General features: G+C 37.5%; 1 protein-coding gene across 3 annotated transcripts in view; it reads left to right on the top strand.

The window, feature by feature from the left end:
- RNF217 (ring finger protein 217) overlaps positions 1-12,823 on the top strand; it is a 62,031-nt gene extending 49,208 nt beyond the window's left edge. Inside the window, exons 5-7 of one of the 3 annotated variants that reach the window (XM_031611238.2) lie at positions 1,647-1,718; positions 3,058-3,117; positions 4,266-12,823. In XM_031611238.2, coding sequence (XP_031467098.2) covers positions 1,647-1,718; positions 3,058-3,117; positions 4,266-4,393 — 260 coding nt within the window. In that variant the 3' untranslated portion in view covers positions 4,394-12,823. The other 2 variants (XM_031611239.2, XM_031611240.2) reach the window with 2 other exon arrangements.
- Positions 12,824-24,273: the final 11,450 nt, after the last annotated feature.

The following is a 24,273-nucleotide window of genomic DNA, read 5'->3' as shown; positions in this document are numbered from 1 at the left end:
TTGTCAAATGTAAATAAACAAGTTCTTAAACAGAATTAGCTTCGAAAACATTCTTTATGTGGGCAAAGAAGTGACTCTGGTTTAAAAAAAACAAAACAGCTTAACCATTCTGCAGATTCTGCTGGTGTGTACTTAATCACCAATTCAGTAGATAAGCTTAGTAGTTTTTGTACCTAACATGCCACAATCTTCTAACATTCAAATTATATGATTATTAGCACATGGAAAGCTTATATTCAAAACAGAATTTTGTAAGCTTTACTTCAAAGTTGTTAAGGCTCTGGTAATTTTAAAAACGGTTTTAGTCACTCTTTTTTTTTTTCTTGATGTTTTTTCATCACTCTACATTCCTTTTCCTTCCCATACTTGAATAACTTATTTAAGGCAATGACAACTTCTGTGTTTACAGAATGCAGTGCAGTGGAATCTCAGGAAGGTCTGCCATTAGGGTGCCTAGCAACTAGAGTAATACCAACAATACTTGCCAACTTTTTCTTCTAGGAATTAATGTTTCCTACTCACAACACTCCTGTGAAATTTAAAAGCTATCAAAAGAAAAGCGTGAAAAGGACTGATTCATTTAAGCACTGCAAATGCTTCCAAAATATCTCATTTTTCCTTTCTGCTGCCCAAATTAGTGGCTAAGGTTATGGAGAGATTTACATCATTGTTGAATGAAGTAATCCATTTATTGAAATCTGATACAAGTGGCTTGAGAGAGAGAAGGGCAGAGAAGAGAGAGATAATGAACTCACTTTTCCTCTCTTCCCAGAGGTAATCTTTCAAACACATACTTAATGTAGAGAATTGCTTAATTTCAAATCTGTGTTGAAACAGCTGGTACATTAGTAAGCATGCCTACCCTGCTGTGTTTTCACACTTCTGAGGCAACTGACTTCTTTGAAATAGCTATCCAGCCAACTCAGTGAGAGATTCTGCTGTTCAATTGAAAGTATTAAACACAAGAAAAATAATTTGGATTCAAAGTTCAGCTTTGACTTTGGTGTTTTGGAGGGTACCCTGCCTTGCTTCCCTGCAGTTCTACAGATTATAAACTCAAAGTTATGAACGTGAACATGCTTCTTTTGCTCTTAGTCTTATGTACCTTGTTTGTGTAAGAGCAGCAATATGGTTCCAAACAGTTGGCTGTGTTTTGATTTAGGCATAAATCACAATGTATGCAAGGGCTCCACCACAGCTTTTTAAAGCCTACAAAAACATCCTGTAGAAAACAGCTGATCTCATCACCTTGAGCCAATCTAAGCTCTTGAAGATGTTGGTTTGCTTAGCTTCTTTCTGGGGTTGTTGTCCTTGTAGAGTGTTGGAGGTGCCAAAAGATGGTAGCTTGATATCCATCATGTTTCTGTCACAATGCCTAAGGGATTCCAGAATAGAAGTAAATGCAAGTTAACTGTTAATGTACAAAATGAGGTGTGCTCAGTTGTAGTGGGTGAAGAGAGCAGAGAGAAATATGTAGATAGCTCCTGTCTGAATTTGTACAGTGACTTTACAAGTAGGGATCCTAGTAAGTATAAAAAATAATAAACTGGCTCTTGTGAGAGGTCAGATATACAAATATTTGTGGTTTACTCAAAAGGGAAAAATAGAATGCTTAATTTGAATTGTTTGTGAATTATCTGTTTCAGCTGGAAAGCTACTCATTACACCCCTAATACTGATTCTGGGACTGGCACTGGGAGCCGTAGCTGTTGTAGTAGGTAAGAATAATGTAAATAATTGGGTTGGATTTTGCTGTGATTTTCTGTATGACTTTAACATCTCAGTAGGTTTATCTCTAAAAGACAGTCTTAGATGAGACAGACTTCTTAGATACGTTTCTAGTATGGAGCACGTGCTTTTTTTTTTTTAATGACTTGTCTTTAGAATCTTTCTTCCTTGCATTTCATGCCTATTAGCTTTATTTCATATTTTTCAATTATTTAAAGCTTTTTCGATACTAAATCTTTAACATAGTTAAAATACCAAAAAGGCTTGAGCAGTCTAACTTGTGCCCTCCCTTTCGTCACCTCAGTGGATCACAGTTCTTATATATTGGCCATATGCGTGGCAAAATTTTGGAGGCGCCAGCTATTGTCCCAGCATCCCTCCATCTTGATGATGCAACAGCAGTAAGGAAAAAAAAAAAAGCAGTGAATTAGGCTGAGTCAATCTCAGTCTGATTTAATGCATAGACTGCCAAATTGAATTCCATCACAAAAAGATGTACCATAAACTAGTGTGATATATTTTCAAAGCTCTGTTAATGTGGTTGTATTTATTGTGAATACAGTTATTCTAGCAAGTGTACTCTTTGCCCTGCTTTAGTAATGTCTGCTTTAGAAATAAGCCATAACAATAAAAATATTATTTTGGTAATACTTCTAATGCCAGTAAAGTGTATTTTGCTCTAGTGATCTGAGATAATACACACTGGGGAAAAAATTAAAATTATTACTTAGAAATTATATTACTGCAAAACTGTTCTAATGCAGGAGCAGTAATAACCAGTCTGCTGCTAAAGTCCCATCCTTGGCATAGCCAGATAAGAGGCAATCAGGAAAAGCAGCTTGAGTAGTTCCAAAAATATTATTTATAAGAAAGTTTTGGTTCTGAGGTGATTGCAACAATATTTATAGCCAACAACTGTTAAAGTAATCTCAATATCATACTTAACCATTTTACACCAGTTACAAGGAGGTTCAGCAAAACAAGGATGTTGCAAAAGTAGCTTTTTGGAATTTGTTATTACTGTAGTGGTATTTGGGAAGTAAATCTGCACATTTTCAGTCTGCTGGTGGTAAGAGAAAGGAGGTACTTTTCCTTTTTTTTTTTTTTTGAGACAGAACCTCTTCTAATTTTTTAAGCAAAACAGAGGAAGTGTAACTTAACTGATTGCCAAAGGGACTGTTGCAGGCTAGGTTTTTTATCTGCTTGTCCAAATTGCTGCTCTAAACCTTCTTGAGACATCTAGAGCTGTGTCTTAGTACTCTCTACGTATAAAGAAAGAACACGGTGCATTTTTTTGATGCCTTTTTTCTTATTTTCTTATTTTGACAGGTTTATTTGTGTTTCCTATCTATTGCCTTTGTAAAAAGCAGAGGAAGAGGTCACGGACAGGTATGCCCTGGTAAGGATGGGCCATACTCACTGAACTGAGCTGGTCCTGCAAAGGACCATACACGGTTTGTGCAACAGAGCAATACAGTGCTGGTAACGGCATCACAGCCATCGCCCTGGAAGAAGAGTGGGGGATCTCCTGCATCTTCTCTCACCTGAAACACTACTGCAGACCAGAAACCCTCTTTGCTCTGGTGCACTCTGAACAGGATGGGCCCCCTGACTGCTGCTTTTAAAATATTTTTTTCTATTATTATTACTTTGAAGGGGTTTTTTGAAAGATTTAAGTCTAAGTTCCTGAACTAGACAATCAAAGTCTGTATTTTAGCCACAACTCTACTACCGATTTGGCCTGTGAAGAAATCATTTAACTGCTAACATGTTCCGTTTAACTTCAGTGTTCGCCTTTAAGGGGGAAATGCTTAGAAGTGTTTGGACTCTTACTGTATACTGAGCATACTACTTTTGGTATTAAATACTACTTCTGTAAATAGCTTCCATCACACAGCATTCTGTTCAGCATACCAAAACCCCATCACATGCCAGAATATGACAGCTGGTTATCTTCTGAGTTGTCCTACTAGAGAGCAAGAGTTTAGATTGCAATTGTGCAGCATGGATTGCCACAGCCAAATAACAGTGCCTCAGAAATATTCTTACTATTACTGAAACTTCATGATACTTACAAATATTGTAGTTGGTTTTCCTTTTGTATTTAATTTTTGCAAGTCCATTAATATTGATTAGAAATTGGCGAGTTTGCCAGAGGAGTACAGCATTTTGAACCTCACTCAGTACAAGAAAGATTTCAAGGGTTTAGATAACAAGTAACTTGAGACAGAACAGGCCATTGATATCCACTGAAATGTGACACAGAACATACAGGGAAATGAATTTGAAGAGAAGCTGGAAACCTGTTCTTCTGTTCTGAACTAGCATATAGTACATAGTCTACACACTAGGTGTGTGTGAAAGATTGACTTAATGAAATCCTATAACCTAAATAGCATGTACATTTGCTTTGTAAGTAGCCTACATAAGTCTTCGAGCATCCACTGGTGTTTCATGAAGAAGATTTATAAATTCTGGTTAAAGGAAGTGACTGTTAATTATTCGGAGACCATTTCATTCTTATTCTCTACTTCCAGTGTCACTGTTCCTGGTGTGTAACAGATCTGAAGAGAATAGCAATCCATGGCCTTTATTCCTGAACTTCAGAGTACCTCTGTTCATCACTGGACTTCTTTCTCATCACATCACTACAAGGGCAGTGTAATTTGGAGTTGAGACTCAGTTTTTCATTTCTAGTTATAATCTAAATGTATCATACAAATACAATTTAAAAGAAAATAACGAAGTTGTATTAACAGTGATACACCAAAGTGAGAAAATTAGAAGAATACCTACTTATATTAAAAAGAGCTGTGATCTTGAAGATTAGATTTGTGGTGTGGAGGTACTTTTTGAATGTTTGAAGACACGTATATGTGTGTATATATAGATGCATATTTATGTGGGAGAAGGGAAAGGGAGATGATCAGTGCCCTAAGTCTACAGACCTCAAAATTAACACTCAGAAATAGTGTATCTTTTGAGAGGGTTTACTTTGTACCTCCTTCTCCAAAAGTTATTACACCTGAATCTAGTTGTAACTTTTAAGTAAACAGTCCACTTCCCCACCAAAATAATACTCTGTTATCATAAGATACTCACTCTGACTTCAAAGCTTCAGTGGAAGAACTGATGAATTCTGTTTACTTGGAAACACAAATATCAACTTACCATAGTTGGCTAGTATGTATCTTTTCAGACAGCTTCTGGTTTTATTTCCTTGTTCTTTTTTTTCCCCTTGTTGAAACCGTGAACACAAGCATACTGTAACAAACAACAACTTAATTTTTTGTTTGAATTTAAGGGCGTGTTAACCCTGTTGTCCTGTCAGTTGAAATAGTACCTTTGTAAGATGTGTTAATTAAGCTGGGAAGCAATGACATTTAGAAGTAAAGTTCAAATGCTATTCTCAATGCAAATGCACCTGCTAATTAGATTTCTTCTTCTGTAACACATCACTGTTCTAGTTCTGTTTTATCTGCAGGTTGGAAGCTGCCTTAAAATCAAGTCTTGGTTTGAGTGTTTTCTGAGGCCATACATATCAGTTGTCTTTGGCTTACTCAGGGATTCTTATTCCTTTGTTTAAATGTCAAATAATGAAAATATTTTTGTATTATTTAGAAAATTTCAGACCTCAGAGTGAGAGATGCATTTATATATATATAAATAGATTTCATTTTGCAATACAGTCTGTAATATGTCGAACTATTCCACTTGAGAATGTTTTAGTACTTGAGGTTATCTGTAACTATACAGTGTGTTAATTTCCTTTCTTTTCCTGATTCCTTATAAACTATGTGAGATACTCTTGCAGTCGTCTTAGCTGTGTTCTCTCTTCTGTTCACTATTTTCAGTTTCTCTGAGTTCAGTAAGAACTGAAATTAAAATGCTAGAATAATGAGCATAAAGGGAAGAAATAGATCTGCATTTATTTTACTTTCAAAAAGAATGTTACAAGTGGAGGGAAAAGCATACATCTCAACTCCTACATTATAATTTCATTCAGATTATTTGGATTTTATCAGAACAGATTAAATCAAAACGGTTCTTTGTTTTTTACATGCAGCAAAACTAGGCATATTTGACCATTTAAAGATGAGAGAGTCCCAATCTCCATTTCTCAGAGGAAAAATTAGGAATTACAATGTTTGCTTTTCTCTGTAGATAAGGGGAAAAAAAGATGCAGGAGCCAGGCAGAGTAAGAATACTGAAGTCTTTCTATCCATATAAAAATATGGCCATTTGAATAATATGTAACAAACAGTTTTCCATTAATATTATGTAGCACAGCCAGTTGAAATGTAAAATCTAATCCAGTAACTTCATCCATTGAAATGTAAATTTTACACAACTATTCTCATTGTAGGAAATCTTATGTTCCATCAAAGTCATGTCATATATTTTACTGTCATTATTTTTTTTTAAGGAAATAGGGTGAACTTTGTAAGAAATCTAAAAGATGTTTTTGTTTCAGGACCTAAAGATATTTTGGCTTTTTTAACTGTGCTCTTCAGAAACCATCAGACTCTTCTATTACATCTTCATTAGCAGGAAATATCATCAGGCAGTCTGATTAACCTGCTAAGGTAGATGTTACTGTATGCCAAGTATCCAGATTGCATTCACCATATTCAGGATTATTTATTCTTCTAAGAATTGCTTGCTCACCAGTATCTGTATTCAGATTAAGTGCTTAAATCTATTCTAAGTGAGCTGAATTTCTAAGCTGTCTGGAAATCGTTATGTTAATATACTGAAGCTCTCTTGCACTGGGTCAGAGCTGCATGCCCTGCAGAGGCTCCAGGCTGAGCAGAGCTCTGCTGGCTTCTGCTGTGGCAGGCCTCTGGGTTGTGCCAGTTGCAGGAGACTGCTTGCAGTTCAGGCTGAAGCTGCTTTTTCACTTTGACTTGTCATCTTTCCCTGCATTTCAATCACCTGAATGGAGGTGCACAGCTTCAACAGTGCTGGCCTTCCCTACAGTGTGGGGCCTTTGCGGACTTCTTTCTCTGCTATCGTTGTAGGACCTGTCAGTAATTACACCCACTACAACTACAGTGTTTGTCTTGTTCTTGATCTTTGGATGAGACTGAAGTAACAAGAGTTGTTCTAGCTGTGTGTCACTCTACACTTTCATGTATTTCATGTCTTCAAGTTAGCTCCTGGTTCCAAATCAGCTATTTTCAGGTTAGTGTGGCATAGTTTGAGCTGCTAGAACCCTTCACAGTTTCCAGTTATGCCTTCAAACTGGCCACTCCAGGTACGTGCTCTACATGCTGAGTAAACCTGTATGGCCAAATAAATGCTTTTTTTTTGTGCAGATCTATTGAGTTCTGGTTTTGTTTTTTATTCTTTTTTTCTCTCTTTTTGCTCCATGCTGCTCTTCTGCTCTCGAGATTTCATTAACTGGGTCAAGTTTCAGGGCTCTTAACCATATCTGTGGCAGGGTCTTTTTTGCCTGCTGTGGACTTTGTGAGTGTACTTGTGTATTGAAAGAGCTCACACAGGATATGTAACTGGAAAATAATTGTATGGTTCTTTTTTGTAAATATATTTGACATTGAGAGTAGGAAACTGGGTTGGATAGAAGTGAGAGGCAGAAGTGCAGTTTGGAGTAGCCCTGTGCTCCGAAAGATCCATCAATTCTAGTTCTGCACAAAAAAAAAATGTTTTCAATTCTTATCATTTTCAATTCTTATCACCTTCATAAGCAGTCTACTCATAATCTTTCAAATGTCATTAAAATACAGTGCACTTTGATCTTTTATCTTTCTCTGGGGCAGTGCAAATGTCTATGAAAGGGAGGATTTTTATTTTTGTTACTACTGCTTACTTCATAACTCTTCCTGGTATTATAGCTTTTTTTTATTTGCATATATTTATTGGTTTTGACCAATGTAAAGTTGTACTGATTAGAAATATTAATTAGCCTGTGTGACATTCAGTGGTATGTAGAAAGAACAGTAATTCTGTTAGAGGGTACAAATTTCCCAGTGATAGAATGGTTTCTCTTCCCTCTTAGATCTGAGAAACCATTTCATTAGTAGCCAAACAATTTGCCATGCAGACAATTTGATGTTGTTTTTTTTTTTTTTAAATCAGTTGTGGTAGTTTTGTTCCTGAGCAGACATTGCATCAGTCATAATTCTTGGTATGATAATTACGACATAGTGCCAAGTCGTGCAGGAGAACTGTGGATTACTGTTACTTTATATTCTCCTCTGTTTATTTTGCTGATGGAAAGAATCATACACAAGGAAACTAGAGAGAGAGTCTCTTTGTATCTTCTAATTTTGTAGTGGATCTGCTCCTGAAATCAGCCTTAACCCTTTTAAATCAGGAAATTTATGCGCATTTTATGCCAGCGCAGTACTGGGCCAAAATTCTTTGGTATTCCAAAATACTAAGAAGTATGTTAACAGCCATAATTGACAACCATTATGCAGTTACTTGAAAATCTGATTTATTTCTGAAATGCAAATTATCGTAAAGGAAGATTGTCCAAATAGCATTCTTACTAAAGCAAATAGCCAGGGGAATGAATGTAAGCTTTTAATATGAGAGGGATCTTAATGATTTGAGTTACTAGTAACATTAAAAACGAATGTCCACAGAAAGTGTTAAATAACCTATTTTAAAATTCTAACAAATGTAAGCATGGCATAAGAATTGGAGTTATAGCAGTTTAATATTTTTCAGGCTTAATGCATAAACTTTGAAAAGAGGGCACATGTATTTAAAAAGTAACACTGCTGGCATATTTGCTGGCTTTTCGTATTGCTGTTACATGAAAGAAACAGCTGAGCCTTGATTCAGCTGCAAGACTAGCAGTGCAGTCACTGCTGAAGCTGGCACATTGCTACAGGTATTTTTTTTTTTTTTTGAATTAAAAAAGCAAGCTACCAAATGTGGATTGTTTCAGTTACATGAGAGTATAACTTCCTTGCTGTTTCTTCCATGTTCTGTGCGTGTGGGTTCAGGGTCTGTACTTGTTCTCCAATAAGGAATGGAGTGTTCATTCCTTTAGTACAGCTAATCACTGATGCTCTTAGCCTGACATTGAAATGCCGTAAGGTAGAGAAATGAAACCAGTGCATGCTTGATTTCAATGGTGATGACTTGTTTTAGGCTTTAATTAGTTATTCCCTAGCTTTAAAAAAAAAAAAAAAAAAAAAACAAAGAAAGAAAGAAAAAGAAAAAGCACATAAATTTCTAAGAGTAATTCAAATCATTTACTTCTCAATACCTATTTTTAATTTAAAAACAGGTATTATAGTAATTAGTCTGTTAAGAATGCATATTAGTGTGGAAGAAGTCTTCTTTGGAGTTTAGTTGGCTTATCAAAACATGAAAAGTAGATCTGAACTGTGTTGTATGGATTGAAGTCTAAAGAGGAGAAAGTTATGTACAAAATGTTTGGTTTTAGTAGAAAATGGATTTTGCACATACTTGCTTGAGCTTTGTTGCATGCTAGCCCCATTCAGTGTTTTATCTTGCTGAAAACTTAAAACAGTATTGTTGCAGTTTTATCCTTCTGTTACTGAGCATGATATTACTAATACAGTGCCACATTTACCTCATTTTTAGAATGAAAATCTACTCACAGAATCCAAACAAGCGTTTCACATATTTTAAATCTGTCTTGTAAAAACACTGATGCAGTCAAATATTTTTATTTCATGTCTTAAGACGAGGTATTAGGAAACATGTCGTTAGCATGAGGGCGGTCAAACCCTGGAACAGGTTTCTTTGAGAGGTGGCTGATGTACTCTGCCTATTCAAGCAGGATTTGGACAACGCCCTCAACAACATGATGTATGTTTTGGTTAGCTCTGAAGCAATCAGAAATTAGGATTCTGTAGATCTCTTCCAACTGAACTTTTCTATTCTTATGCAAGTTGTGGATAAGGAGATCAGTCTTTACTCATGAACTATTTTTTTGCATAAAAACGCACTATGAAGAGTTCTTTGGTATCAATTTACATTATGCTGTTTCATGTCCAGAAATTACAGGAACAGGTGTAGATTTTCCCATATCACTGTTTACCAATCTCGTAATAAAATGTTTACCATATATTTCCATTAATTATACACTTGATCTCTAACTCTTTTTCCTTTCAGATTTCATAATCTGAAACTGATTTCTGGAAATAGTTGAAGACAAAATTGGATCTTAGGAAATGATCACATTAGATTTTGCTGAGCTATATTGGGAAAAGATTTGTATTGTATTTATTTAAATGCAAACTACTGAAATATCTTCTTCTTTACGACTTTTAATTTTGCATTTTTTTTTCCAATTAGGCAGCAGAGTTGATGAGAAATTTTCTCCTTTTCCCACTTCTTTCTCTATTTTAGTGTCAAGAATTCTCCTTAAGTTTAATCTGAGTGATGGGATGCAAGGTTAGTAAAATGATAGGTCATCCTTTTTAGTTTAGCTGTTTCTGGCACATGTAGAATGCTGGACAAAATTCAGTTTCATTAATAAAGAAACCTCTGATTCCACATTTGAGCTGCGTAAAATGTATTGCATTAGTGATTAGAATTTTCTGCATGACTAAGAGTAAGGCTATAAAAGCTGGAGGTAGGCAATATCCATGTAGTCAACACTTGAATTCCAGTATTGTGTGTTTTATATAATGAGAAATTTTAAATGTGTAAGTGCCTTATTGCTTGAAACAAATGAAAAGTGTTGTCCACCCCCCCCGATAAAGCAATATCTGTTAAGTATTTTTGTTAGGTAGTCAGTGCTACACACAGAAGTGTTAAGCTGGGCTAAATACTGGCTTGCTCAGAAGGTTGAAGAACATTGTTAGTGAGCAAGTTATTGTTTCAAGAGTGGTGATGTTAACTTGACATGGCTATTGTAATTCTACTGATCTTCATCTCATTTTTTCTAACTTCCTATCAGTCTTCAGACTTTGCAGAAATGCATCTTCTATGTGTTGTCAGAATGAGTTTGGTCTTCCAGCATAATCAGCTAGGCATCTTCCACTACTGAAAGAACATTCTTCTCTTCAGAGATAAGAATTCAACTGAATTTAGGTCAGACTACAGTTGTAGTATGTACACCTTCAGTCTTCAACGCATGTGAAGATGGAAGTACTGAGGAGCATGGGGCACAGGGATGCACTGTGGGTGGTATGGGATTCAGAGCAATTTAACAGGATTTTAGTGATATCCAATTTGAGCTAACATATCCCGTTAATACAAGCTGGTATTCATCTGGGGTAGGAACCTGATGATTTTGTCCATCAGAGTGGATAATGATGCCTAGTGGAATAACTCTGCGATCTCTCGTTTGCCGTTCACTCCAAGGGGAGATATATGATCTGCAAAAATACCATTCATTTCTCCATCTTTGGAAACCTTTCCAATGGATACTGTGGAGTTTTTCTGGCATTACTGTCCCAGGGAACACAGAGCAGCTTTTAGCTTTTATGAGTTAGATTTTTCTAAAGGACTTTTCCTTACTAGCGTTACTCCCTCTTCTTTTGTCCATATATTTGAAATCAGGTGCCAAGAAAAGCTTTATTAAAAAATTTCAATTATATGAACTCTTAGGGGAAAAAATTGGAGCTACAAAATGGTAATTATCAGAAGAAAATTGAGAGTTGACAGCTGATGGGTGTTAGATGAAAAATGTTTAGTAAGTCTGTTTATTGTAGACTCATAATAAAAACATTTTCACTGTGTTCAATTTCCTTCGCTGAGAATTTGTGAAGGAAAGAAGGAAAAAGATGAAGATGAGAATATTATCTTCTTGGACCTTTTTTGCTTGAAATTCATTAGTTTTTCTGAACAGTGTAAGAGGCCTTTTCTCCTGCTGGAGTTCTTAATTAGTAATATGGCTGTCACTTGGAGTATCACTTTTTCATAACGCATCATATGTGAGTGCTTAATCAGGATTCAGCTTTCAAATCTGAAGTTTTTGGTGGTAGGGAATTTGATACAGTCATATTGAATTAATTATCACAAAGTACTAATGGATTCTATTTCAGTATTACCTCTGACTTTTAGGCATGAACTATGTTATTCTGTAACTCACTGAACCTGAGGCACCATGTCAAAATACTTCATCATTGCCAAGAGTTGCTGTTTATTTCAAAAAATTACTACTTTGGGTATCATTCTGCTCTCTTAAAACCAGCAGGCATGCAACCAAAATGCTGTTAAGTTCTTCTGATACGTGTCTTTTGCTTTTAGCTGATAACTATGCTTGTTGCATAGGATAGCATCAATGGGTCTTCATGATGTAACTTGACAGAGATGTCTGGTAGTCCTGGGCAATATTTTACAAATAATTCCAGTTGGTGTGTTAAATTTATACCAATAATTCCTGTTGCATATTATACCTTTGTGGCTGCTTCAGTTTGTGTCAATGTGAGGATTATTTTTTGCTACCCTCTTCAGAGTGCCTTTTAGTTTAGGAGGTCTAGAAACAGCTCACTGAAATCCTCTGTTGAATTTACCATAGTATTGTATGATTTTAAACTTGTCCTGATGAATGTATAACTAAAATCCTGTTCTTTAAAAAGCTATAGATGACACAGGCTGTATATGCACATGTACATGCATGGATACAAGGGAAGTTGTTCTGCCAATGTTCGTCCTGCTGGACAGGACCTTTTGAAAGTAAGTGAATTTTTTAACAGTTTGTTTTCAATATGTTACCTCACTAGTATTCAGTAGTGGGTATGTCTCTGTACTGCTTCACTTTGCTAAATACAATCACATTTGTGGTAGGCAGTTCAATTTAAAAGGCTATGCGTCGATTCTGGTGTCCGTATTGAGTGAAGTTCCTAAGTCTGGACTTACGGTTCTTCATTTCCTTTCAAAGCATTCCTTTCACTTACACTGATAACCCAATCCCTTGTTATTAACAAACTAAAGAACTGCTCCCACGTGGTGAAACAGAAGAATGTAAAGTAGCATTTGAATGCACTCCAACTTAAAACTAACATTTGGAAGCCGTGGGGGGATTGTGCATTTAATGAATTGTGAGAAGACATATTGTAGACTTCATTCACTTGCACACAAGGGGTTTTACAATGTCATCTAGTAATGTCTACCTAATAAAGTTTTGAAAAAGAGAAAAGCTGTCTGTTTCACTTTTTTCTTCAAACATTTCTATTCATAAATATTAGTTAGTCAGTTCCAAATAAATGCGTAAACTTATGATTGTTAGTAGTAGCTTCTTAAAAATCACATAGAATTACAAACTTCAGAGTATTTGTGTTCATAAACACAAAGATTAATGTGATTCTAATACAGTGTTTTAAAACTTAAGAACTATTTCTTGGATATTTCTTAATGCAAAATATGGCCAGCCATGTGGTTCCATCTCTGAGCTACTGCTTTCTTTTTTTTAAAGCATCTTAATATGCAACACAATTTGACTTTATTAATAAAGATGCTAAAATGTTAGGAGGAAAAGAAGAAGAAGAAACACTGTGTTCCAATTATCCCATTCCCCTGTAGAACCACTTGCTAAAGCTCCATATTCCAGTGAGGTTTTTAGAGAAGGCAGTCTTTATTGTAGCTGGCTGTAAACTTGAAGCTTGTGAGCTGTTAATTGAGCCAGGTGCCTTTCTCAGAAAAAGGAACTGATTTTAGTTTCCATGCTAATGAACTGACTATGTGGATGTGAAGTTTTGTCTGACTTATTGGGGATTTTGTAATGCTGAGTTGAAAATAGGTTTGGTGTGTTTATGTACAAGCAGCCAAGACAGTGGACAAGGTGGCGCATTCATCTACATTTCATTTTTGTAGAAAATAAAGCAGGAAAAGAAAGTTCACTGCCATGAAATAGACAGATGGAGCTCCATGCTAGGTGTCTCTGGCCAATGGCGAGTCTTTTTGCCTTCTCTCCATTTCCCCCCCCTCCAAAAAAGTCAAGACTTGCAACCAAGTATCAAGGCCATCATACTGGGGGTTCCTTGTCTGTAGAAATTTTAGCATGCAATATGCAGCAATTAAAGGATGCTTAGGAGTCCAAAGAAATATACTTACAGCTGAAACTGCAGTTAAAGGCTAGTTTCTCCCTTGCAGAAATAGACGTATTTTCTTTAGATAATGGATGGATTTATGTCAGCTTGCAAAAAATGAAATTCAAATTTTAACTATTAAATTAACATTCCAAAAAACTTTGATTCAATCTATTTTAGTTAGTTGTGTGTTTGCTTAGTAGTTTGGCTCAGCAGCACAGCCAAGCAGTGGTGTAGTGAAATCTGGGATACATGAAATGCTGGTTAGTGAGAACAGAACTATAAACAAAAATTAGCAGCCCCATGGGTAATTTTGTCATACTTTGGAAAAGCGAATGCCCTCTCCAGCCTATCAAGTTTACTTGTCAGGAGCAGCAAGCATGCATTTAAATCATCATCTTTACGTAGCCTTTTTGGATTGGTAGAACTATTTGTTGGAGTTCTTCAGGTGAAATGGAGTAGATGTAGGCTAAGGAAGAGAATCTAACATGGAGAATGTAGCTTTTGTGGTCAGAAGACAAGCAGAGTAGGTGTAAGTAGCTCTTGCAGTGAAGGGAGCATGCCAGTTAAATCTTGCACAGATAGCTTGGAGAGCTTTGCACTTGAGCTTATTTCTAAGCAATCTGGAGAAAGAGGTAAATAATGGGGAATAAAATGCTGACGGCTGAGAGAGTAAACATGAAAGTAACAATGATCAAATGAATGCTTTTTGTTGATGAACAGTAAAGTAGAAGAAGGGCTCTTCACCACTGAAATGATACAGCTGGCACAGTTTGTTTCGTTCTAATAGGTCTCTATTTGAGTACAGCAAAAATGACAATATTCCTTCATTAGATGAACTAGGAAGCATCAAATGAGGCTAACAGGAGCTCTAACAAAGAAGTAATATGCAAACAGCAAAAGATTGGGGGATCTCCTGCCAAAGGATATTGTAGATGCTGATGTGGCAGAGCAGAACAAGTTACAAGAGAAGTTTGTGGTAGGCCACTAAACTAAAAGAATACCCATTCTTGGGTCACGGAACTTCGGTTGCATTATCTTGCTTCCTTTCCTGGACATCTGGTTTTGCTTCCTGTCAGAGGTAGGATATTTCATTCCTTACAGCCTTGATCTGGCCTTTTATCATCTGTCATTGAAGGTCACTAGATAGGGCAAATATCAAAGTAGATTCCAGCACTGATATGCTGGGGATGGCCTCCCTCATCCTACTTCCTGAGGAAAATGCTATCCTGCTTTTCAGGCAGAGGTGCTTCTAGATAAAACACTGACAGAGTTCTGAAGTGGTGGAAACCTATCCACTTCGTAGCATGCTATTTTCTCACCATCACCTCATTTTGTTTCCTCGTATAAGCAAAGTTGTTGCCTCAGCCTAATTTTACCTACCTTGCCCCCTTATCATTTCTTTGCATCCACTCATAGTCACTTCAGCCTCTCCCCAGCTCTTCTTTCTTCGTCCTTGACAATTTATGTGTTGTAATATTAAATGATCTGAAGATGAGCAATGTTTTCTTTATCCAATAAGAGTGATGAACTCCTCCAACTCTGTGTTCTGTACTGGTCCAGGCTCCACCTCCTCCTCTCCGGAAGCCTTTGTCTCTTAATGAGATGGCTACCATTTTAAGTGCCTACTGCCCACTTATGTCTGTCTTCTGTCTCTGTCTCTTCTGTGTTTGGCTCAGTGGATTTGGGTGCAGTGAAGACAGCAAAGTCCTGGCCCTGGGTTTTACCTAGGCCTGCAGCTCAGCTGGCAGGGCAGCCTTTGGCTGTCAACTGGTGTGCAGAGAAACTGTCTTGAAGGCTCTTCTGAGTTCCTGTATAACCAAGGTCATCTCTCAGTTCACCCTTTCCCTGCCACCCTTGGCTTGGAAGTCTGGATACGGATATTCATTTTGCTCATATCTTGTCAAACTGCAGTAACAGAAGCCTCAAGTATTCAGTGCCTGGCACCTCACAAAGCAGAAAACACTTGTGGGAAAACCAGTGCGTGTGTGCCAATAGCATGCTGTGAGGTGGCTGCCATGCCACAGCGAGAGGCCTCTCATTTCTCAGAGCTTCCCTCAAGGCTTCTGGGTTTTAACATTTTTTATTGTCAAACAACATATTCTATAATTTTCAGTTTTGCCATATGCTTATTATTTATTAAAATATGTCTAAAATCATGTTTTTGTTGTAACTTCATCTGGCTTTTATGAGGTGACAGACAAGTCAAAGCTCATAATAAACTGGCTATTGGCAAAGCTCTGCCAAATCAAACATTAATTCGGTGGTACAGCTTTCTAACAAAGCCTTCAATGTTTTGGGCCTTCAATGAGTGCTGTTACCTTTTTTCTCAGATTCCTTTACAACAAGAACTTTGTCACCACTCAAATTACCATGCTATTTAAAAAAAAAGAACAACAGGTTACTTAGATGACAGACAACACATGGCCTCCATTTAACTATCATTTATTAAACTGTCTCTGTTTTATGTTTTCTTTGTATTATCTTTCTTATAGCAGTAAAAGGACATGAGACAGAGAAGACTGGCTTCACCCATAAGTAGGCATTCAGGCATGAAACATGATTGTCATAAGATCACATCTTCCACAGGGGCCCCTCGTCAGCCCACGGCATGGCTTTGCCTGAGCAGGGGATAAGTGAGGAGCAGCTGCCTCTACCTAAATCTGTTAATCCAGCTGACAGCCTGACAGATCAGGAGTGCCCCAAAAAGGCAGTTTAAATGCAAGCTTAAATGTGAGTAGGAACTGCTGTGGTGGTGGCTGTCTGTCCTTAGCTGCCGTACTCCCTGTCTACCTGAGGGGTAAGTCTGGCATGTCTTCTGCATGTCTGCATGGGCTGGCTTCTACCCAATTGCAGATCTGGCCAGGTAGCCAGGAACACCACACCTTCTTTCCCATTCATATTTCCTCAGCTAAGACACATGGATTTTGTAAGAGTATATTTACATTATACAGCTGATGGCTCGTGTGCATAATCAAGTTAGTAAAAAATTGTGAAATCTATGTAGCAAATTAGAAGTTACTTAACAAACTTAACTTTAATAATCACTGTGCATACTATAAGAGCCACAGACCTTCACCCATGTGTCACTTCTGAAACTGAACAAGTGATAAAAGACTGAAGACTCTGTCTGGATTATATCTGTTGTCATAAACTTAAACACTACAAGTAATATTATCAATATGTGTTTTTCAACTTTCTGAAACTACCATCGAAACAGCTTCCTCTCTGAAATTTTTCTGATGTGGGAAAAGAGACCTCAAGATGTTAAGGCATTGCTCTAATCAGTAGAACCAGCCATGGTAAATTGCTAGGGGTGTAAGAAACTGGGGGCAAAGCAATCAACCAACATAGCTAATGCAAAGCAATTATGCTGTGGTAGCTATGCCAGTTAAGTGCTCCTTGTGGGCATTATTTGCTGGAGTAAAGTTACTTTGTCTTGGAAAAATTTGCTGATTTCTGAATGCTGATACAGAAGCAAATGCTTTCCCATGTGTTCCATTCCAGCCTGGAGACAATAAAATTACTGGGTGAAGGCAGCCTTGCCTCTTGTTTCCCCCTAGCAGATAAATATCCTCAAAACGTTGGTTCATCAGGAGCCATGCAGTCCATCTAAGCCTGTCTCCTTACTTAAATAGGGGCAAGCATCAGTAACAGATCACTTTCAAAAGGCCCAATATAGTTAAATATAACTATACGTGTAGAAAACTTTCTTATTAAGTTTGGTTATATTGGCAAAAATGTGAAGCCTTAGGAGACAAAGCACTTCATTTTGCTGAACCTGTCACGTTCATGCCTGCTCATTTTATCGACAGCCCACCTTGCCAGAAAAGGGAAATGATCAAGTGGGTTAAGAGATGTGACATTAGATTTATTGTTTGTTACTGGTTTACATCATGTTTAAGTAATATTGTGTGACATGCTCTTCTGTTACCAGGCACTTAATGAATTTGTGCAGGAGTTAACGAAAGTTAAAAATGAACCAGTAGAAGAACAGCACATCAAACATATTTGCTATTATAAATCAAATTAAGGAATTTTTATGAGACATTTTGCATGCAATAAAAATAAAGAAATGCAGCCATTTCTCTGAATAAGGATATTATACTTCTTGCCCAAGAACAGAATACGAAATTGAAGTAGACATAATCACTGGAGAACTGCTCATAAATGCATTGAAATTGGATGATGTCACTGTGTGACCTCGGTGGGTCTGATGGATGTGTGGTATCTTTGAAAAGATGCCACATACTTGGAAGTACATTGGTTTATCTTTTTCAAGAATGCAGCCCAGACTCATATTTTAAACGGGCAGGAATTGTTTGAAAAGTGTTGCGTAAAGGCATATGTCTTTACAATGCTTTGCAGAGGAGACTATAATTATGTTTTCAAAATAGATTTTAGCCAGATGCATACCCTGCATTTTATTGTGCATGAGTTCAAAGGTATTTGAAGTTCTAATTATCTCCATACCCCTATCACTCGAGGTCCTTGGTACGTTGCTGCCTCGTCATATGAGCTCCAGTTCTCTGCAGATTTGACATAGTCTATCAAACATAACATTTTGCTGCTTTGTGTCTGGCCACTGGACATGTTACTAAGCCAGAGAGCCACAGTATGAGTACTGCATCCTGAGAAAACTCAGTTTGATGTGGTGAATAGTGTTTTCCCTCAGAAGATGCTGTATGCACAGGTCATGATGAGCTACAACTAGATATATGTACGTGTTTAAATTCTAAGTGGGACCCACTGCTAGTCATCTGAAAGAGACAGAAGAGTTCTTAGTTGGGAGCTGTGCAGCAGCACTGGTTGAGAGTAAAGCGTAAGAACTGAGACTAGCTGAAAATGGCCCAGTGTTCCTCAAATGTGAGAAGGAAAATTAGTCATAACTCACTTACTCTAGAAACTGTTTTGCTTACCAACATATTTTTGGATGCACTAACATTGCCTAATATCATGTTTTCAGAAAACTGATACAACTCACAAATATCATTTGTTTATGCATCAACTCCTATCAGTACAAGCAATTAGAACTACTTCAATTGAAACGTTATTGCAGTTGCACAGGAATGGGGACCAATGTCATGCATTCAGAATTCAAAGATTTAGCATACTAAAACATACTGCTTTCAGCAAGAAGTTAGTAACAATTTGATGTTGGCTGTGTGAAATGCTATCAGACACTAGGTATGGAAGTTTGTATCTGAATGCATTTATTTGGATGGATTTTTGTTTTATTTGTTAAAATTTATCAGTTTGACCTGAAAGATAAAAATTCAGATGACGGACACAGCAATGTTTAGGTAAGGAAATCAATGAAATTGTCACCATAAAATACATAAATATTTTCTTCCAAGAATTACAGTCTCAAGCCGGTGGCTGCCACTTGGAACTAAGGCAAAAGGAAAGTGGTATAAATATCCTGTGGAAAGAGAATGCCCTAATAACCATAATGAAATTGTAGATAATTATTTCTTTTTCAATATGAAGAAATGCATTTTTTTGTGATCTCCATTTCTCTTTCCCTCAATCTATGCAATTTGAAAAAACTCCAGGGACAGACCATTGAGATTTTCATAAAATGATCTCTCCACTGACCATAAATACCTTCTTCCTGGCTACTGTGGGCAACATGTTTGCTTCCAATGCTTGTTCACTCTCAGGTCATTTTTGTCATAGATTTCCTTTCTACATCTCAATAGGCAGTTCTCCAATATTTTAGACAAGATTGTGGACATTGGGAGAACATGAACAGAATAAAGAGGGAACAGTCGTACTAAGTCCAATTTCTGACCCTCCAGAGGTTATAGTGTTCAGCCAAGCAGTGGCTTACCTGCCTACAGCAGTGTACCTGAATCACCAACTTCTGTTCTTGACAGCTTGTAGGAACACTTGTGCTGGATCAAGCACTCTGATAACACATGATTAGGGTCGTATAAGAACTTGTTAAGCACTCTCCCAGAAAGTCTTCTGGAGAGAAGTGGTATTTTTCAGTCTAATTGTTTCAAAAGTTATTTTTTAAGTGAGTTTTCCCAATCATTTTTGAATAGACAAAATTTTGAATAGACAAATTTTCATTAATCACAACATCCTGTGTCAAGCACACCTCATACACATTATTTGAATCAGTAGATTGTACATATATATTTATTATATGCAGATTATCTTTTCCTCTGGATTTTATCTATATGCTTTATTACACGTTGCAATATTCATTATAATATTTAAATGTGTTACTAAGTACCTATTACATGTGTATGTATGTAGTTTGAACCCTGTTAATCATTCAACTATTTGTTTAGTCCTGTCCATGTGATTACATGAGGTTCATTAGTACTTACATTCATCCTTACATTTAAGCAGCAGCACTTGCAACAAGGCTGCATCGCACGATATGTACAGTCACAATGAAGCACGTATGAAGCTTCATATGTGCTAAAAGATCCCTCCCACCACAGGTGACCTAAGAGTAGAGCAGCTCTATTTATTAATCAAGAACGGAAGATTTTTTGGTGTCAGTGCCCATTGGAAGTGCTGGCCTGAGCCAAGGATCCCACCTGAGATGAGCAGGGTGGGAGCTGAAAAGTAAAACTGGGCAGGAGAGCAGTGATAGCAGAGGTCTTGCACAGAACAGACAGAAATGTCCTTTCAAGCAGAATGTAGAGCAGTAAAGCCTCAGAACAACATTTTTCATTACTAAATGCTGTTTTCATTCAGCAGATTAGAAACTGGAGCTAGAAGCAAGTTGGAAGCAAGATCAGTTTTCCAGGAAAAGCCTGCCTTGAAAAATGCTTGGAATGCATGCTAGTGTTTAGGAGGCAGTGGTATGATTTTGCACTTTGATTCTAATTGTGCTCTGGCAGGCTTCAATCTTTGAGCTCCTGGGCTGGGGAGGTGGTTGGAAACAAACACATTTTAATATGATTTGCTTAGACTTTTATGAAACAGCTTAGTCATGCAAAGGTAGCAGATAAGATACAGTATGCACAATGGCAGTGAGATAGTTATGCCTATGTATGTTTTGCAAACACTTCTGAAGTTGTACAAGTTACTGTCATTTTTTAGTATGGTTTCTGATACCACGGTCCCATACTGAACTGACATAAAGCAAAGTAAAGATGATGGCAGACCTGTGTCTGAGACATTTGTCCATTAGCAGAGATGTCAGAAAGTGCAGTTACATAGCTTTTCCAAATTGCAGCAAGTCACAAGGCGAATTTCATAGGTCTGGTAGAAAATTTCCTCTCATGCACAGGATGGTGCACAATCATCATCTTGGCCTGCATCTCAGGGTAGCTTTGTTGCTGTTCTCTCTCAGCAGCATCCTAGTATTTTCAAGGTATCCCCAAGACAGGTCCCTTTGCACCTTCCCTCCTTATATTTCCTTTTTTTTCTTTCCTCTGCACTCACACTCAGCATCGCTTTCACAGTTTCCCTTTACAAATATACCTTGACATGTATTTTTCTCCCTACCTCTGAAGACACAAGGTACAGCCAGCAATGGGAGTACATAAAGGGACAAAGCATTCTGTCTTATGTTGTTTCCTCAGTGCTCTGGCCGAAGGATGATGACACAGCCTGATCTGACAAGGTGTCAGGCTGCAGCCACTTTCACTTCTCCAGATATGGCATTCCCATGCATCCCGTATGTCATCCTGCCTGAGTCCAGGCTGAAAGATCACAAACTATGCATACTAGAAGGTATCTACAGACTTCCTTAAGCTTATGACCCAGTAACTGGGCAAAAAGACCTGCATAGGGTGCTTGCTCTCATACCTGCTCTTAGGGAATCAGCCTCCTTCCACTGGTGAGTCAAGCCACTCAGGTAAGTTAATTTTTATTTAGGCTTAAATATAAGTGAGAGTAGTGCAAAGGGTGAGGACATTATGCTGATTTTGGAAAGCAGATAACTATGGGGTAGACATGCTGGCAGGGATGTGTACGTGTAAAAGGAGCCCATCAGAGAGCTGTGCATACCAGGCTGTCATTACCTACTGGATGTAAATACCAGGTGGGTGGGGATTTGAGAGGGGGAGGCAAGATGAATCACTGGCACACATGCCCACTTAGAACAGTTCTCAGTGCTAAAGTTATAGTAGGTGAGCGGTAATGCCAAATCTTCAGATATCCATGATATCAAATGACAGATATATGTTTCCCATTAAAATGAAATATGATTCAAGCTTCAACTTGAACTGTATTTCAAAAAGTGAGTCGTTTTTGAAGCGTTAATAACTTTGGTTAAGTGTGTAAAACATTTAGCACCATCAAGTGGTTAATTGATGTACTGCTCGTTTGTTACAGTCTCAAGAGTAGCAAACCAGACAACTACTTAGTTGCATATTACAAAGGTTCCTAAAGAATCCTTGAATTCACTTCAATGAGGTTATTCAAAAATGTTCCTGAGGTTTTCTCTGGAAAACCACCTGATTAAATGCTTGAGCTTCCAGCAAATCTAACTTGGATCAATCATTGTTTCAGCTGGAATATATTCAGTATCAGTATTCAGTATCAGTATTTTTCAGTCTAAAGTACAGAAGTAGAGTGTATTTGCACATGATCAACATAGAAATATTTGTTTTAAGATAGAAGTTCATATAGAATTTTTTGGTGTCCTGCTCTTTGTGATGCCTTAAATATGAAGGTCTACAACATGGGAAAAGAACTAATAACCTGCATGGTCTCTCTTAACTATTCCCTGTTGGCCATAGAATATTCTTGGATGGAGATAGCTACTGGTATTCCACCTCTAACAACCAACTGAACTGTGTTTGGTTTTGAGCCCTCACATCGAGGGCCTGCAGCATGTCCAGAGAAGGGCAATGAAGCTAGTGAGGGGTCTGGAGCACAAGTCTCATGGGGAGCAGCTAAGGGAACTGGGATTGTTCAGTCTGGAGAAGAGGTTCCTCAGGGCAGACCTCATCACTCTCTACAGCTACCTGAAAGGAGGTTGTGTGTTTGTGGGAGGGCGTTGTTCTCTCAAGTAGCAGCAGCAGGACTAAAGGGAATTGCGTCAAGTAGCACCAGGGGAGATTCAGGTTGGGTATCAGGAAAAATTTCCTCTCTGAAAGAGTGGTGATGCGTTGGAACAGGCTGCTCAGGGAGGTGGTGGAGTCACTGTCACTGCAGGTGTTCAAGAAGCATGTAGATGTGGCACTGAGGGATACTGTTAGTGGGCATGGTGGGGATGGATTGACTGTTGGACTATTGAATCTTAGACATCTTTTCCAAACTTTACAATTCTATAATTTATGGTAAAAAATGTCTGCAGAAGAGACAACCGTAGGCAGATAAAATGAGTAGAAATGGAATACAGAATTTGTAACAGCACAATTAATTTGATTCCAGAGAAATAAAAACAACAAAGTCCTTTGCTAGGCCAAACTCTGCAATCTGCTGAGATTTAAAATTATGCAGTAATCATGCATCATTTTAATTAATACCAGCCTGGATGTGAATAGCACTTAATTTATGCATAACTTGATTAAAGAAATAATTGATCTACCTGTGGGGTAAAATGATCTATAATTATCCAGGTTTCTTGTTTCATAAATGTTTGTAATTTTGTCAGTGTGTGCTTACCAAATAAGAATAAAGGAAGAACTTTTTGTGTTACAGAAAAAGAAAATCTCATTAAAATAACATTCCTGCTTCTGAAAAAATCCCCTTAATGAGAAGTTGACTTAAGATAAGAGCATACAACAAAGAGGAAGAATAGACAGACAGGCAGGCAGATCTCTGGAGATCTGCCAGTCAGGAACTAAAACTGCAGCAAACCAACCTGAGAAACAGTGAACAGAAAATCCCTGTGTTTCATCAAATGTACTTTTCCTGATATCACTGAATAACTCAAAGCACTTATTTGGATTGACTTCTCATGCTTTTCTGAGCAGAAATATCTAGTGCAGAAAACATTCCTCCATTTTGCAGTAGGTAAAAAAAGATGGAACTCAGCTTATCAGAAAAGAAAATTATTATTGTTACCATTAAAATTCCTTTCTTAAAATCTACTCTTTAGTCACATAAGCATAGTATTTACTGACAGATGTGGACTTAGTTCTCCACTTTTTGTTTGAAATTGGTGTTAAATAAGCTTGGAATTCTGCTTGTGGGAAGTGAAGAGCATGCCCAGCCTTCAGTAAACTTGCACAGTTAGGAAGCTCAACACCTTGCTACGTCATTAGCTTGTAATGTTTCTCATGGGTCTTCTGAACATGCCAAAAGGCAGATGAAGCTTTGAAGGACCTCATGGGAGATCTTGACCAAATTTTAGGAAATCACATGCAAAAAAAAAGTCATTAGATTGCTAAAGCTTGCTCAGCATCAAAAAGGGAGAATGAGTCCACAGAGAGAAAGGTAGAGGTATGCAGAAGCAGGCAAAAAATTCCCTTTCAGTTTGCTGGTGTTAGATGCTAGCAAATGGCTAAGCAAGGCCAAAATATGTATAGGTGTCTCCTTATAAGGAAGAGAAAGAAGGGAAAGGGAAGGGAAGGGGAGGGGAAGGAAGTGGGAGCACTGGGGACAAACACAAGGGAGATGTACTGAGTTTTATGAAGTCTAC

The sequence above is a fragment of the Phasianus colchicus genome, chromosome 2 (genome assembly GCF_987193195.1).
Source record: "Phasianus colchicus chromosome 2, bPhaCol1.hap1.1, whole genome shotgun sequence".
Classification (NCBI taxonomy): Eukaryota; Metazoa; Chordata; class Aves; order Galliformes; family Phasianidae; genus Phasianus; species Phasianus colchicus.
This window is presented reverse-complemented; position numbering and strand designations above follow the sequence as displayed.